The following is a 17,379-nucleotide window of genomic DNA, read 5'->3' on the forward strand; positions in this document are numbered from 1 at the left end:
AATGCCGCGCACATGTGGTTTCCATAATGAGATCTACAGCTTACACCCGAAGCCAGGAGCATTGCACATGCTAACCCCTTCCAAAAGCCAAACAGCACAACTCCCAGGAGACTTCGGTAGGGCACGCCCACGAAGGGAAGCCATAGAAGTTTGGGAACCGAGCCTGGGCTCTGGAATCCAGGTTTCTCTCTAAAGGCCTTCACTCCTGTCCTTCCCTCTCCCATAGGAGCACGTGCCCACCTGGCTTCAGAACACTCACGTCTACAGCTGGCCCAAGAATAAGAAAAACATCCTGCTGCGGCTGCTCAGGGAAGAAGAGTACATAGCCCCTCCCCGGGGGCCCCTGCCCACGCTTCAGGTGGTGCCCCTGTGACACCGTCGGTCCCCAGAGCCCGGGCTCATGCCGTGTGTGTGTGTGTGTGTTTGGGGCACGGATCCTGTTCCGACAAGACTCTTCCAGCAGAGGCTGTCCGTTCGCAGTCCCTCTGAGGGTTCCTCCCACCACAGAAGGCCTGTCCTGCAGACGACTTCTGCGGAGACCTCCACAGACCCTGCCTTTCCAAAAGAGGCTGTGGCTGTTCTGTATTCCCTCCTTCTGATGCCCCCAGCACGTTGCTCCTCACAGTCGGAGGCCTCTCCCTGCTTAGCCAGTAGATAAATGATGTCGCAGTGAACGACCACAACCCCCAGCCCGTTGCTTAAAGCTACTTTTATGAGTTAGCCAGATGCTCGCGTGTCCTCGGACCAACCTGATTCGTGTACAAATAATAAAATGTTTACTCTTTTGTAAGATTGTATGTTGCTTTATCTCAAAGGAGATAGATGTGTGTTAATTCCTAGTGACATGGGCAGTTGCTTCAGGAAAGCTGCTTAGATGCGATATTAGATGAATATAACCGACCGGTCTGTATGAGAGGATTAGAGCCAGATAGTTAAACAATCCCTCTTAACCTAATCTTCAAAGCTTTATTCTTGCAGTAGAACTTTTTAACAAAACCACTCCTGTACACCACACAGCCATGATTCTAAGTAGACTCTAAATAGGGCCTGGCTGTGCACGTAAGAACATCCGTGTATGGGAAGCACAGCAGCTGTGGTAGAAGGCGGCCCGGAACGGTGGTTTGTGCTCTCGTCTTGCTCCCACCACTAACTAGCTGTGTGACCTTAAGCAGGTCCTTTCACTCGCGTGAAACCCCAAGGACTCGCTTCTAAAATGACGTGGACGGAGGTATCTCGAGGGCACTAAGTGTTTTAAGGTCTGGGACCTAAGTTCTAAATACTCTTTTGAAGAATGACTGAGTTTTCATAATTATATCGCCCAGAGGATAAAATTACATTTTCCCAACAGGGACATTTTTCTCTTTTTTTAAATCTCATCAGCAACACCCTCACATTAGTAATTTTAGAAACATATATATCTTGCTCATCTGATCTCAAGAAAACACAAACATATCCATATATGAAATATATATATAATCTACATAAGCTCTAGAGCAAGGTGGGGTGACGTTAGCTATGGCCTAAGTAGTAAGAAATATGAAGATTTTGAGGTGTGGGGTGGGGGAGAGAGCTACTGTTTCCTGTTACCTGTGTACCTCATCTCCAAAACAAGGCTCAATGGTGCTCTGAGATAGTTCACCCCTTGTATGTCACCATAGGGAAAAGACAAATACCAACTATGAATAAGAAGGTTTGCTAACGAGCTGCAAAGGACACAATTTCATTTATGTTGTTACCTGATGTCTACTGGGTGGTAAGGTGAATGTCTTTGTTTAAAAAAAAAACAACCAAAAAACAAAAAAAAAAAAACAGGAAAAGGGGAAAAAGCTAGTAAACCTGAAGTAATCATTACCTGAAGTAAGACTATCACCAGCATCTTTGGCGCTGTAGCATCTGAGACCTAAGAAACCCCCCAAACACAAACTTCAAGTCTTCTCTCTCTCTTTTTATTATCTTTTTTTTTGAAGATTTTATTTATTTATTTGACAGAGAGAGACACAGCGAGAGAGGGAACACAAGCAGGGGGAGTGGGAGAGGAAGAAGCAGGCTTCCCACAGAGCAGGGAGCCCGATGCGGGGCTCGATCCCAGGACCCCGGGATCATGACCTGAGCCGAAGGCAGACGCTTAACGACTGAGCCACCCAGGTGCCCCTCTTTGTATTATCTTTTTTTGGAGGTGACACCATCATTAAGGATTCACACAATTGTAAATAAAATGACGTCAGCAACCATTTCTCTGAAATGTTTCTAGTTTGCAAGGGTTTAATTAATGTGCTGTTACCCCTCCTCCCTTCAGAGGCCTGGCCTGAGCTCTCAGCCACTGTTCCCACCCCAAGTGAGTGACGAGGGAAGGTCCCTGGTGTTCCACAAATAGTCATTAAACTGTTACAGCTGGTAGCACTGGTAGCCAAGAAGACAAACAAAAAGTACACACACACACAACACCTGACCAGGTGATGAAAGTTTGACCCCTGAAGTTTCTATGAAATCTGCTGACCATGGACATCAAAGGAATTTTAACAACTATTTGAGAGCGCTGACACGAAGATTAACACTTGGTTTATTTAGATGTCATCCCTGTCCTCGTGCACTCATCTGCAGATATTTTGGGGGTGGATGTGGGGTAGGGCTGACTCAGTAAAAAATAACCTCTTGGCCACAAGGCTTTATTCAGACCAAAACTGATTTTAGGGGTGAGGTGTGCAGAATGCAAGGTTAGATTTTGTCTAATATTTAGTGACCAACTTAAAATTTGAAATGTAATTTTTAATTTCAGGGACTGAATGTACATATGCCTAGTTAGTTTAACTTAACCTCTATATCATCCAGAGACATCTCAGTGCATGGCTACAATCTAAGTATTAGACTAGCTATTTCTCAGTTCAGTGCTCAGAAAAATGATTGTTGTTGATACTCTTTTCTTTTTTCCTATTAAATAAATCACCTATTTAAAGACTGAGTGTTTCTCAGTCGTCTCAGCAAGGGAGGGAAGCCCTCCGCTTTGAGCATTCCAGACCTTGCTTCATGATGTTTTGCCAAGAGCATTTTTCTTAACCTCAGCCACTTCATTAACCACCTCCTCCACCACTTTGCCAAACACCCCATTGTCACCATCACCTTTGCCAAAGGGATTGCAAAGTCCTGTGATCACTGGGAAATGATCCAGAAAGAGTTTCTCAAAACACAGGATCTTTCTGTTTCTTCCTAATGAACCAAGAAGAATCAGTGAGCCCCACCTCCTCGTGGCGAGTGAAAAGAGAAGGAAGGTTAGACTGTGGGAAAATACCACAAAGAAGAATTGCCTCTCATCCTAAAGAACTTTGCGTTACTTTTCAAAATGAATAGCTCTATCTGAGCCCACCAACCAAATAAACAAAAACAAAAACCAGAAAGGAAGAAAGCACCGAAATAAATTTAATTCTTAAATCACTTATTTCTGGAACCATTTGGAATTTTCAATCTGAAAGGCCTCTAGAAATCACACACCTCTGCAGTGTACTTTTATGTATGCGAAGAGAGGGGCCCCCCGAAACCGTGGCTTCTTTAAGTTCCCCTAGGACTAGAACCCAGATATCCTGGTGTCTAGTCTGCAGACATTTATCTGGCAAGCCTAGAAAGCTTTCTGGCTCTCGACGGTAGATTTGTTCAACAAACGACCCAGTATCTCCCAGAGGTAAACTGAGCCTCATGAACGTAGGAGGCCTGAGGGAAGATGCACCTCTGTCCTCTGGTGGCTAGAGGATTAAATGATCATGTTGCAACTTGTTCTGGGGGAGAGTCTTTGGAGAATTAATTATTGCTGTGATTAGATGGAGTGTGACTTCTCTTGAAGTAGTTTTGGCATATTTATTTATTTCATGTGAGTATTATATAAAACCAAAGCACAATTTAAAAGATCTTGGCAACTTCCTGAAGCTTACAGATAAAATCTGCTGTTAGATCAATTTTGTTTTAGTTTTATCTGGCCAATCTCCACAGCAAGAACAATGAAAAATGCTTTTATTTTTAAATCCTGTAATAGTCATCTTTCCCCCCAGTGCTTCTCATCTGACAAGAGTAGCACTTGTTGGAATAATGCATAGCTGTTTGGAAAATCTGCATTACCTTTCAGATGAAGAAATGAGAAAGGTATGGGTCCTGATCATTCTCCTTTGAGTTGGGATGGCGGGGGTGGGGGGAGGCTGCAGAAAAAGCCCCTTTTGTCAGGAGGCACATGGACAACACCAAAGAGCCTAGCCCAGTCAATAGAGCTGGCATCTGGGGAGGCCCTGTGCCCAGCAGGATAGCATGTTCCAAACTCCATACTGATTTGTTCCATTTTCTATTGGAAAAAGCTTTCTGATAGAATCCCAGGATACTTGGTGGGAGCTAGGAAGCTTTCATGGACCCTGAGCACTCATGTGCTGCCAACTCACCCACATGCACCTCAGCCCCTCCATCTGTGACTGTGCATTTGCTCCCAAGTCCTTGGCCTCAAGCCAAACAGGTGGGACCCGGGAGAGGGACACTCAGTGTAGTTGAGCTCCCTGTGTCACTTCTCAAGGAGCATATGAGTGTGGGTCCAGGTCACACTCACCAGGGTCTTTAGGAAGTGATATTTGAGCCTCTGCTAAAACAAGGAGAGAGTCTTAGACCAAAGTGTACCTGGGCCAAGGTGACCATGTGCCGGGCCTGCCTGCTCTTTTCTAGAAACGCTCGTATGGAAGGAATAATTGCAGCCCCCCCGGTCCCCCGGCACTTGTAACTAAAACCACGAGGGCACACATGTCTTGTCCCTTGCCTGACCTCCCTTTGCTCCCTTCACCAGGAAGGCGCTGATGGTAGGCGGCAGCTGGGGTAAGGGGGGGGGGTGTAGAGGGCGTGAGAGAGAACTCAGGCCTGATGGAGCCCATTAGGCTTCGTGTGCAAAGCAAGTTGAGATGAAGTAGCTGCTCTGGTATGCGTCCAAACTGCTGTTCTATTTTTAGCCTCTCCCGCGTGCTTCTTCGCCCCGCACGGAGCGCCTGGGCACCTGGATCGGCAGCAGAACATGGAACCAAGCCACTCATTTGTAAAAGTGGAAGCAAGGAGGCCACTGATGCAGGGCTTGTTTATCACTGACGGAGAAGGGGACCTGGAATGTTAATGAGGAAGGCTCTCTGAAGCATGCCTTCATGGTTAGCTAGGAGTTCAAAGGAGAAGGGAGCCTCAGTCCTGCGCCACACAAATGTAAACTGTGGATAGAGGGAAGGAGAAATCAATTATGCTGTCGCAGGCTTCCATGTCATTGTGTTGGAGTTGTTAGAAAAGGTAGGACAAGGACCGGATCTCAAAAGGAAACAAAGCCACATGGCCTTGAAGTATAACGAGTTTGCCATGGCAACTGATGGAAATGAGCCTCCCGGGCACCGAGCAGGTGTGTTATCTTACAGAATAAACATACTTCTCTCACTCCCTGGTTTTTATAATAAAACCTGTGTTTGGATTACTTTCGCCTCCTCTTTGTTACCCAGAGAAGTTGGCCGGGGCTCAATCAGCCCAAGGCTCTAGTGAGGGAAACAGCATCGGTGTTATCAAAAGGGCTGCTTTAGAAAAAGCTGGCGCGGGGCTTGGCTGCCAGTCTGGACGCTCAGCAGCAGCTGGGCCGCAGGTACCTGCCTGGCCTTTGCCCCCTGCGGGCGACGCCCTCCACGGAAGGCCACTTGTCCCTGAGAGCATCGAGGTGGAACGGGGAGGCCAGGCTCTCAGGCTGGCGGTGGTCAAAAGCGGCATTCTTCCGAGGAGAGGAGAAATGTGTTTAGGTGAGGCTGGGACCCGAACGATTTCCAGCGTCCTGTGTTATCTGGGATACGGGCCAAGTGTTCCTTGAGTTCAGGGATTAACTGATTCTATCGTCCAATCTGTTGTTATCTACAAAGTTCGGGTACTCAGAAGCTTGCAGAGAGCGGCCAAGCGCTTCCCTGAGCTTTAAATCCCTCTCAGATGGGTTCTGCCGTGGTAGAGTCTCATGTTCGAAATGTGCACAAAACATGGAGATTTTATAAAATCCTCCCAAGTTAAAAAGAGAAGTTTCCCTTTTTTGTGGTTACAACGCCAAAAATCATGATCAACTAGGAGAGTCCTATTTTCATTGTTCTCACTTTGTGGCTAAAAGAAAACGGGTTCTAGAGGGGAGGAGGGTGGGGGGATGGGTTAGCCCGGTGATGGGTATTAAAGAGGGCACGTTCTGCATGGAGCACTGGGTGTTATACGCAAACAATGAATCATGGAACACTACATCAAAAACTAATGATGGAATGTATGGTGATTAACATAACATAATAAAATAAAATTTAAAAAAAGAAAAAAGAAAACGGCTCTCATTCTAGCTTCGCATAGATTTTCACAACAGGATGCTCTTTCACAACAGACTCCAAGAACACAAGACAACTCTAAACTAGGCTGGGGCAAAACAGCTGAACTGGGGGCAAAACCGTCTAGCAGCGCTTACCATTCAGCAGCACCAAACGCACTCCCCGCTCTGGCCCGCGCCCCTGCTTTCCTCCCCCAGGATGCCCAGCACCAATGCCCCTGCTCCATGTCGAGCCCCAGCCCCCCCAGACGATGCCCTGGTGGCCCCTTCCCACATACCCTTATCTTTGACCCTAATAAGTAAAAAATAAGCTCTGGTGTCAGCAGTGGAAAAAGTCTCCTGCACTAACCCTCCGAGGCAAAGGAGTATCCCCAAGTTCAGGCGCTAAACCAGGCTGGGCGGTGACTGAAGGGGGGCGTTCCACACCCAGGTTTTTAAAATTCAAGATTCTAAACTAAGGTCTTTGGATACCAGCATACAGTTCTTCGTTGAAAAGGCAGAGGAAGCAGAAGTCCCAGCGTGAGCATGAAGTTTCTGGTTCCATCATGCTACTGTTTCTAATGAGACAGGTATTCAAAAGCTAATCCCAGAAAGGTCACACAGTGGGAGCTAAGCAGCAGCTAGAGATCAGCAACCAATCTACAATTAGTTATTAAATGCCTACTGTGTGCAAGGTCCTATGTTTGGCACAGAGGTGAGTGATATATGACTCTTGCCTTCAAATTATTTAAAATCTAGGAGCCTGGGTGGCTCAGTCGGTTGAGCATCCGACTCTTGGGTTGTGGGATTGAGGGCTGCATCAGGCTCCGCGCTCAGTGCCCCGCCCCCCCGCTTGCACATGCAGGCGCTCTCTCTCTAAAATAAATGAGTAGATCTTTAAAAATAAATAAATACAAAATCTAGGACATAGATAAAGTTATTTAAAATCTAGGATAGGACATGACACGTGACAAGACCAAATCAAGGCAGTACCCAGTAAATGCTAAGCCAGGGGGCCAGATGCTCCCTTTTCCCTGACCCTCATGATGACCCAGGCCTGAGCCCACATTTATGCAGTTTCAAGGTCAGATCCTCCAACAAGCAGTTGACTGGACATTTTTCCTAACAGAAGACTTGCTCATTCCTCCTCCCCACACACACGTTTTAGATTATAATATTCAACATCCCTATAAACCACCACATGGGTGAGATCCAAGATTAGGAGACACAATGTAAGAAATGGGAAAGTATGGAAAAGCGCTGCAGAGCGTACGTATTAAACTAATAAATGAGGGCACCTGGGGGGCTCAGTCGGTTAAGCGTCTGCCTTCAGCTCAGGTTAGGGTTAGAAGGCAGATGCTTAACCGACTGAGCCCCCCAGGCACCCCTCTAGGCTCTCTTTAGAGAAAGCTGATGTATGCCCTGCAGACTGCATTGTCATTTATTGGTTTATTTTTTATTATTTTTTAAAAATTTTGTTTATTTATTTGAGAGAGAGAGAGAGAGTGAGAGAGAGCATGAATGGGGGGCCGGTAGAGGGAGAAGCAGGCTTCCCGCCGAGCAGGGAGCCCGATGCAGGGTTGGATCCCAGGACCCTGAGTCCCACATTGGGCTCCCCGCTCAGCTCCCTCTCCCTCTGCCTGCCGCTCCCCTTGCTTCTGCTCTCATTCTCTCTCTCTCTGTCAAAGAAAGAAAGAGAGACCGCCTAATCCATCCGGCAAGAGGGCCAGACAGTCCTGCAGTGAGAGGGAAGGTAAGGATGTGCATTTCACACTGCACCCTCCAATGATCTGGGAAGGCAGAGACCTGGCGGGTGCTGGGATCCGCTGGGAGAGAGCAAATGGGTTTCTGGACTTTGCGAAGTAGGGAGTGGGGAATGTTGGAAGTTGTGCCTGTCAGCCAAATCTACAAATAACTAAGTGGGAAAGCAGAAAATGATAATTTGCTGTAATGAGCAAGGAAACTCTCTCCATGAATGAATATTGACATTGTCCAGTTTCCCCAAGCAAGATATGTGGCAGAGAGCACCGACCACGCTGAGTCTGTCTTAACAAGTTTAACAAGTGTCTTAACAAGTTTCTCGCTTGTGCAGGCGCAGTAGCTTTGTAATCAAACAAACCTGAGTGTGGGTCCCAGTTCACTTACTTACAAGTTGTGTGCCCTTAGGCAAGTTACTTTCTCTCAGAGTTTCAGCTCTAAAATGAGGAGGACAGAACCGACTCCTGGAAAGACTGTCAGGATAAGGTAAGATGGATGATATAAATCTTCTAGAATAGTGCCTGGCAGGTAGTAAGTTCTCAGTAAATGTTCCTTTCTTTCCCTTTCCTTCTTGCTTTCTCCCTCATAACCAATGATTATTTATGGGGACTTTGAATACTTTCTTATTTCCGAAAAGTAAAATAGCAAATCCTAACAACAACAAAAAATGAAGCCTTAGGAGGGTCAACATATGAGCTTTTAAGCTAAAAACACTTCCATCTTGTTTTCCAGAGGAGATCGTCAGCATTCATTTGTTTTCTTACTAAGGCCTGGACCACAGCAGACTCAAGAACAATCACAGCCCCTGGACACAGCCTTCTTCCTCCCCTCTGTCAGGTCACTAAGGAGCAAGACTCAGCAGCACTGGCTAGGATGATTAAAGGTTTAACATCTCAAACTTGGCAATGATGTTTGACTTTAAAGGAAACTACCTTTAGAGATTCACAATGGGGCCTCAAAAATAGGATAATGATTTGAAACTTTTTTGAAAAGTAATTTGAAACAAGGCAGTATTGTGTTCATATTATACCTATTATTAAAAAGGAAATTTTGAATTCAGTCCGGGAAAACTGTTATGCTCTCTCTGGCTCTGCTTTTTCAAGAAATGAGGTATCACTGTCCACCTCCAAAACAGCTCACTGCAAGCTATCTAGCCACGAAGGAAAGGGGGGGGTGGTAAGCAAACATTTTAATTGAAACATAGTTGCCATATTGATTAGTGTTTCTCAAACTTTTTTTTTCCCCCCACAAAGGAAAAAGTTCTCTTGAAACTTCCCCCATGTTGGCTTAAGTAATTTTCATTATATCATTCCTTAAATATGTACCAATATATGATTAGGTATAAATGCTTCATACTCGTAGCTCACTAAAAGCTATAGGAACAGAAAATGAAAAAAGTTCTAGAGATCTCCTTCACAAGAATGTGAGTATACTTAACACTACCAAACTGTACACTTAAAATTGGTTAAGATGGTGAATTTTACGGTATGTGGTTTTTGCAATTTAAAAAAACTGTAAGGAGGCGCCTGGGTGGCTCAGTCAATTAAGCATCTGCCTTCAGCTCAGGTCATGATCCCGGGATCCTGCAATCCAGCCCTGCATCGGGCTCCCTGCTCAGCTGGGAGTCTGCCTCCCTCTCTCTCACTGCTGCTCCTCCTGCTTGTGCACTCGCACTCTCTCTCTCTGTCTCTCTCACTCTCTCTCTCTCTCGTGCGCGCGCTCTCTGTCAAATAAATAAAACCTTTAAAAAATAAACTATAAGAACAAACCAAATTTACTAATTAAATAAAAATGACATCACTAGATAAATTCAAATAAAAAACAATAATTTACTGTAAAAGTGGTAATATATTGCTGGGACTAAATAGCCAATGTTGGGTTTAATTTATACCTGTCATTATAAAAGCAAATGAAGATGCTTTTTTGCATTTTATCTTTCAATTGTTGACCTAAATATTTGATGTTGAAAGTGACGGACAGTCTTTGACTCTCAATCATTATCATTATTATAATTTTTCCTCCCATCAGGTTACTCATTTGAATCTATCAGTTGATTATTTTAATTGGTCCAATGATTTAAAAATGGTTCACTCCAAAATATAATATTTATTATATTGATAAATCAATTTTTTAGAAAAGTTCTTCATGGAGACTATTTGCAAGCTGGGATGTCAAACAAACACAGAATCAAACCAACACATCTGCTTATAATCTGAATTAAGTGACTGCTTTGCCTAGCTTCTTTTGAATTCAGCCTATGCTACCATGAGACCTGTAATGACTCAATTTTCTCTCCCTTTTTCTCTTTGAATTACTGTAAAACTTCATTTATGCTGGTGCCACGATTCCTTTGGCCTTCACTTTCCATGAACGCGTCATCTTTGTGTTAAGTCGGCCCAGCTCTTTTCTCATTAGCCTGTGACAATTAAAGTAGCATGGCTATTTTTAGGATGGAAAATCAAAATTAATTTATTAAATACATTAAGAGACTAAATTGCATCTTATCACTGAAAAAGAGCAACTTTAGCTTTCTAATTGGTAAGGTAATTCACTATGATTTTCATCAAACAGAAAGCAAGATGGTTGTTGTTACTTTGATGCCAGGAATGCCAATCTAAAGATTACCAAAACATTAAAAGTTGAATATTGCCACATTAATGATCACGTGGTGCCAACCCATTTTTAAACACAAAGCACCAATACTAAAGAGTATGTGGCTATAAAATAAACATCCCAGTTGAACCAAACAAGCTTATATTTTATTGTATGAGTATTTTTAGATTGTTGTTGAAATGAAAATAGTATTTGATGGACCGTCCATAATATATACAGAGATATCTATAGTTTGAGGAAAAACTGATATAGAGAGAGAAAATACAAATCTTTAAAGAATTAGAACACCAGAAAATTGGGATGAGGAGGGCATCTGGATGAGAGGGAGGCCTGGTGCAGGGTGTTGGGCCCAAGCAAGACAAGAGGGGCATTCCTGCAGAGGGTTGGCTTGGCTCAGTGTCAGAACCAAAGCTGGCTGAGTGGATGGCTCAGGGCAGGTTGCTGGATCCAGGGTGGGTTGAGGATTGGGAATTGGGGGGCAGCCCAGCATGGGGCTTCAGAGCCCACATGGGGCAAGGGGATTATTCTTACAAAGGGATAACCTCATATGTGGGGTGTTTGAGTCCAGGCAGGGTGAAGAGGGCATCCCTGCAGAGAGGTAACTCAGTATAGGATTTCAGAGCCCAGGAGGGATGAGAGGGGTATCTGTGTAGGAAGGTGGTCCAGCACGGGTTGTTACAGCCAAAGCAGCTATGCTAGCTCATAATATACAACAACAAGAACATAGCATCACTTTGTGGTGTTTGACAGAGACATAGAACTTAATCATGAGAAAACATCAAACACAAATGTAGGGACATTCTACAAAATAACTGGTCTATATTCTTTAAAAGTGTCAAGGGTATAGAAGTCAAGGAAAGAAGGAGGATATATTCTAGACTGAAGGAGACTAAGGAGATACGAGAAATAATTGCATCATGTGGTTCTGAACTAGAATCCATTTGCTACAAAGTACATTATCGAGCCATGGAGAAACTTGATTGGCATCTGAACACTAGAACTCAATGTGTCAATGTTAATTTCCCAATTTTGCTATTTGGACTGGAGTTCTAGAAGGGAATGTTTCTGTTTGAGGAAATGTGCACTATGATATTCAGGCATGATAGGGGAATTAGATTGGCAACAACCTTTCAAACAGTTTGGGGAAGAAAGGTCTTTGTACCTTACTCACAACTTTTCTGAAAATTTGAAATTGTCTCAAAATTTAAAATTTAATGGTACGATGTTAAGTTTAAAAAAAAGGATAAAAATGTACATATGAAGTATGACTAGCTATGTAGAAATATCTTGCAAAATAGTAAGAGTTCTCATATTGAGCATTTATTATGTGTCAGATACTGGGCGAAGTAGTTTGTATGTTTTATCTCATTTATATTTCACACCAATCTTACAAACTGGGTTACTAGTTTTGTTTTATAGATGAAGAATCTGAGGCTCGGAGAGGTTAAGTGACTTGCCCAGTTCTTAACTAACCTACTGTACTGCTCAGAGAAAAGATTGGAAAAAATTTCCAAAAAGACTGTGTAGGGACTGAGGGCATGCCACACCAAGATGGGCCACTTTGGCATGGAGATTATTCTGAGCTGAAGGCAATCAAGACCCTACAGTCTCAAGAGAAATCTTTGTCCCTTCCTTAACTACATAGAAGAATCTAAACTGGGGGTTCTTCCCAGAGTAAGGGTTATTAGCAGAGATAAATTTTATCTGGGTGACCTATCTGTATGGCAGGGCAAATATCTAATTACCAATCATCTGCTCTTCTTATCACCCTGTGAAGTACATTCCTTTCCTCTGAAGTCCTAGGCCCTACCCCCTTCTTAGTTCAGAATGACATACAGACCTCATTTTGTCTGTCTTTGGAATTTCCATGTCTGTGTGGATTCCCTGTATGTATGCTATTAAATTTGATTTCTTCCTGTTAATCTGCCTTATGTCAATTTGATTCTTAGTCCAGCTATAAGGACCATGGAAGGTGACAGGAATTCTTGTTCCTGACAATTGGAAAATGTTCAAAACAGAACTGCCACTGGGCAGTGGGACTCTAAATGACTTAGTTTTTCCTTTTCTCATTTTCAGTATTTTCCAAAATATCTGCAACGTCATGTTACTTTTGTAATTAGAAAAAAAAAAGAGAAAGTTTTCATTTAAAAAGTAAATCATTTGTTGTGGAGGGTGCCTGGGTGGCTCAGTTGGTTAAGCGACTGCCTTCGGCTCAGGTCATGATCCTGGAGTCCCAGGATCGAGTCCTGCATCGGGCTCCCTGCTCAGCAGGGAGGCTTCTCCCTCTGACCCTCCCCCCTCTCATATGCTCTCTCTCTCTCATTCTCTCTCTCTCAAATAAATACATAAAATCTTTAAAAATAAAAAAAAATAAAAAGTAAATCATTTGTCGTGGAGCAATGTTGTAAAAATGTGCTGATTATTCAAAACCATATTGAATAACCCAAACTATTAATGGTGATATTATCTTTTAGTAGTAGTATTATCGGTGACTTTCATTTTTAATTTTTTGCTTCTGTGTAACTTATTGTTTCCATAAATAATTCATTCAACAAATACTGTACATCTGCTATGATTTATTTTTATAAGAAAAAAATTTTTTAATGTATTATATAAGTCTAAAGTTGTAAATTTTATTCAGAAAAGCAGAAAGGAAGGGTATGTATGCTTAGAAAAAGACTGGGCACCAGAATATTAATAGCATGTTTTAGTGGAATAGCATTATGTTTTAGTGGAAATTCTATCTTTTAAAAATACTATTCTATACTTTCCCAGTTTTCAACAATAAGAATTCCTCATATATTCTATTCATGGCTATGTCTTCAGTGCCTAGGACCTTAGAAGCAGTGGCACATATAGAAGTTCAAGAAGATTGGTTGAATGCATAAATGCTTTTGAGTACAAATACTCCAAAAATATAGTTTTCAAAAATAGCATTGACCTTTACTTATTCATTCCCTTATGATAGTTTGCAAACTTTGCATTCAACCTATGCTCTCTTCCTCTGGAGAAGATCTATGAGAAGGCCCAGGTGTGGTAGGAGTTCTCATGCCATTTACTGGGTGGTAGTGATGTGGAGAGCTATGTTACAAGAAGACAGGGTGAGCAGAAAGAGGGGACACACTATTCAGAAGAACATCACAATGTTGTTTTATTAAGATTTCTATTCAAACAATTTCTCGGAGGAATGGAGGTGACATATCACTATATTAGTGTCCATTGAGGATAGACCTCGTATTGTAATAGGTGGGTTTCTTGGTAGTGATATCTAAGGTTCACGGAGGAATGGAGGGGTGGGATAAGGTGGGGATGACTAGGTCATAAGCTTCTTTTTTGCTTGTAATTATGAAGTTCATTTCTCCGATTTTACAAATGAACTTGGATCATAAACCTTAAGGGACAGCACATATCAGGCCAATGTGGGGAGGTAAGTCCCTTGGCTGGTGCATAACTCAAGGTGACTGCCCAGCATCCATATCTCCACTTGGCTGTCCAGCTCTCAACACATTTATGGAGGAGGTTATACACTATAGTGATATTGCCAAATGTGAAGATTCTAAAAAACCACACAAGGTAATCCTCATGTATATCCAAGGATTACTAGAAGAAACAAACCTTTGAAGTCATCCTGGAATCTTTTCTTTCTCTTTTAAGCAATACACTGCCAAATTCTGTTGGCTCTACCTTCAAACTATACCCAGAATCTGACCATGACCCATCCACCCCTTACCTCACTTGGATTATTTAAAAAGCCTCTTAACTGCTCCCTGCTGGGCCCACACAGCAGCCACAAGGACCCTTTTAAAACCTAGCTCAGACCATGTCTTTACACAAAAAATTGCAACGGCTATCGCCCATGTCATAGGTGCTACCTAGTGTCCTACGATTCTATGACTCTCTGACCTAATTTCCTACAGCTTTCCCCTTGCTCACTCCACACTGGCCACCTCAATTTGCAATTTCTCACACATGCCAGGCACACTTTGCCCTTGCTGTATCCTCTGCAAAAGTAGTCTCTACCCCCATCCAAATGGCCCTCTCTCTTAGGATCTCACCTCAAACGTCACCTTATCAAACAGACCTTTCCTGACCCTCCACATCAAGCAAAAACCACCTACCCGTACACCATCTCCTCTACCTTGCATTTTTTCTTCATAGCACTTGTTATCATCTGGGACAGTTCTGCCCACAAAGCGTGTCTGATTTTCCCAAACACGTGGTATGGTTGCACTTGCTAACCTTTTGAAGCTGGATGCAGCCATGTGACTTGCTTTGTCCAGTGACATGTCAGTAGAAGTGCCACGTGTCACTTTCAGGCATAAGCCTGAGGATCCAGTGTGCAATTCACCACTCTATCTATTCCCTCTCCCATGGAGACTAGCCATACTCCAGGTGATGGTTCTCCAGGCAGCCTGGGTTCCAGAGTAAAGGTGCACAGAGCCCCCAGCTGACATGCAATGAACATGCAGTGTAAGTGAGAAATAAACTTTGTCCTTTTAAGCCACTGCGATGGGTTGTTTATTGCCACAAAATAACTAGCCTATCCTGACACACTCTCTGACATTACATATTTATTAGTTTACTGCCGCCCCCTCTCCCCCTCTAGAATGTACCTTTTTATGACAGTAGGACTCTGTCTGTTCACTGTTGTATCTCCAGTACCTGGAACAGTGCCTGGCACGTGGTACGTATTCAATGAGTATTCGTCGTCTGACTGAATGAATGATAAATTGATCACACCGATATCGGAAGATTTAACAATGACAAGTGAATCTAATACTGGACTCACTGACAAAAACATTCATTCCACCTGCTCTGCATGTGAACGAAATTGCCCTGACTCGAGATCTGAAGTGTGGCTGCTTATCTCACCAGCCACGGTTTGAAAGCACAAATCGCCTATGGGTACATAACATAGCTAGTCATGAAAGCCCATAAAGTAGCTAAAGTTACAACACAAATGGAGATCTGGCATACTGCTGAGGGGACTCAGTGACAACCATAAATAAAAAGCATTAGCAGTGTTTGTGTCAATGCTGAATACTGATGTGGTTTCCTTTCCCTGTGTGGACATTAGCATTGGTAATGAACCGAGCTTCAGAGGACTGGGATTTTATCTGCCGTTGTCATAAATTGGTGTATGAGCCCCTCTCAGGACTTTTGCAAAAGCTGTGTGTGCTTTTGTGAGCTGCTTTCTTTTCACGTGCTTCCTCCTGGTATGTCTGAATGTGGAGGGGGATAATGCATTTCCTGTATCACGTGGCACAGTACAAGGAAACTCATTGTATCCCTTCAGAGGAAGAGCACATCTGTAAGTAGTTTTTAAGGGCGCACTGAAGGATCTTGTTAGGGTGACCTATTCTCCCAGTTCCATTTGGTTGATGAAGTGGATCACGTGACCGATGTGCATAATGAACTGCTTCAGCTGCTGCCAGTGGGAAGCTCAACCTATAAAACACGAAATCTCATGGACTCATTGAGGGCATAGCAAGCTGATCACATGAGAGAGGAGCCTGCCTCATTCTGAGCTGTCATTTCTTACTGCCGCACACAATGCGCCAGTGTTGCTAGGCTGCTGCTTTTACTTTCCCCCAAAGTCACTGCCTCTCCAGCTTATTCCTAATTCACCCAGAAAAGGCACTTCTTTCCGCATACAGTTCCCTACAAAGCTGACGTTATTAAGATGTGCAAGCCATCATCTATTAAACGCACATGCAAGGAGTCTTTATGCTGTGTCATTAAAAAGGAAAATCTATTTACATCAGTAGGATTGGTGGGTTGTATTTGTTTGTTTGCCTCTCCCCCATCTCTTTTCCTCTCATCCTTTTCTATATTTATTTTCTTTCTCTGTTCCATTACTTATTTTTTCCTCTTTATCCTCATTGCTAATTCCCTAATGACTGCAATCATAAGGGATGTAATTTGTCTCCCATTTTCCATGGTTGATAGAGAAAAGTGATGTCCACGCCAAAATACACAAGTGATGAGCTTATTCCAGGAGTGATCCAACTTTCACCTCACTCTGGATGCTTCTGAGTCACTGAGGGACCCATAGTGAAGGGAGAAATAAAACTCCAGCTTTCGGTAGGATAATAGAAGAAATGATGAAAAAGGCTGTGTCAGTTCAACTCGCTTCTACCACCAACTGTTCACGTGTGTTCACCACTATGCTGGGCACGGTCAGCGAGCAGGAGAGAGCACGTGGCCCTTGACTTGGAAAAAGTCAGTGAATCAATGGTGGTGTATGATGACATAGCCAAATGCCATAGCAGCTGCACACATAATAGGGCTTCGGGTGGTCCCGGAGGAAGATCTCAGTGAGGACTTAAGTTGTCAGGCAAGGCTGTGGGCGGGAGGCAGGAGCCGAGCTAGACCTTGAAAGACAGGTAGGTTTAGGATGCTGTCCAAAGAGCAAAATACTCTATGACAAAGAGCTCAAGAGTGCATGACATCGTGATCGAATTCAGCTGTCTGGGGCGCCTTACGTCATAGCCCCCGTTCCCCCACTAACCACTCACGGCAGCTGCGCAGGTTATCTCAAGAATGTTAGAAACAAATGGTCATCAGGTGTTAGCATAAGGCAATCAGTCACAACACAAAGTACCAAGATGTCACGGCTGTAAGCTTTAAACTGATTATGAAGACAGCAGAAGTGTTTTATATGCCAATGAGTGTCATGGATTAAAAGCGCTGCTGAC

At 43.5% G+C, this 17,379-nt stretch overlaps 2 protein-coding genes across 4 annotated transcripts in view; one reads left to right on the plus strand and one right to left on the minus strand.

Annotated features, from left to right (window-relative positions):
• The window catches only part of TRAF3IP2 (TRAF3 interacting protein 2), a 41,513-nt gene extending 39,692 nt beyond the window's left edge, over positions 1–1,821 (plus strand). For all 3 annotated transcript variants that reach the window (XM_032408056.1, XM_032408057.1, XM_032408058.1), the window contains one exon: positions 227–1,821. In XM_032408056.1, the coding sequence (XP_032263947.1) occupies positions 227–373 (147 nt within the window). In that variant the 3' untranslated portion in view covers positions 374–1,821. The remainder of the gene's footprint in view (positions 1–226) is intronic.
• Positions 1–17,379, minus strand: part of LOC116634575 — a 79,662-nt gene that overhangs the window by 5,580 nt on the left and 56,703 nt on the right. The gene's annotated exons all lie outside the window — the stretch shown is intronic.

The sequence above is a fragment of the Phoca vitulina genome, unplaced genomic scaffold, assembly GCF_004348235.1.
Source record: "Phoca vitulina isolate PV1807 unplaced genomic scaffold, GSC_HSeal_1.0 scaffold9, whole genome shotgun sequence".
NCBI classification, from domain to species: Eukaryota; Metazoa; Chordata; class Mammalia; order Carnivora; family Phocidae; genus Phoca; species Phoca vitulina.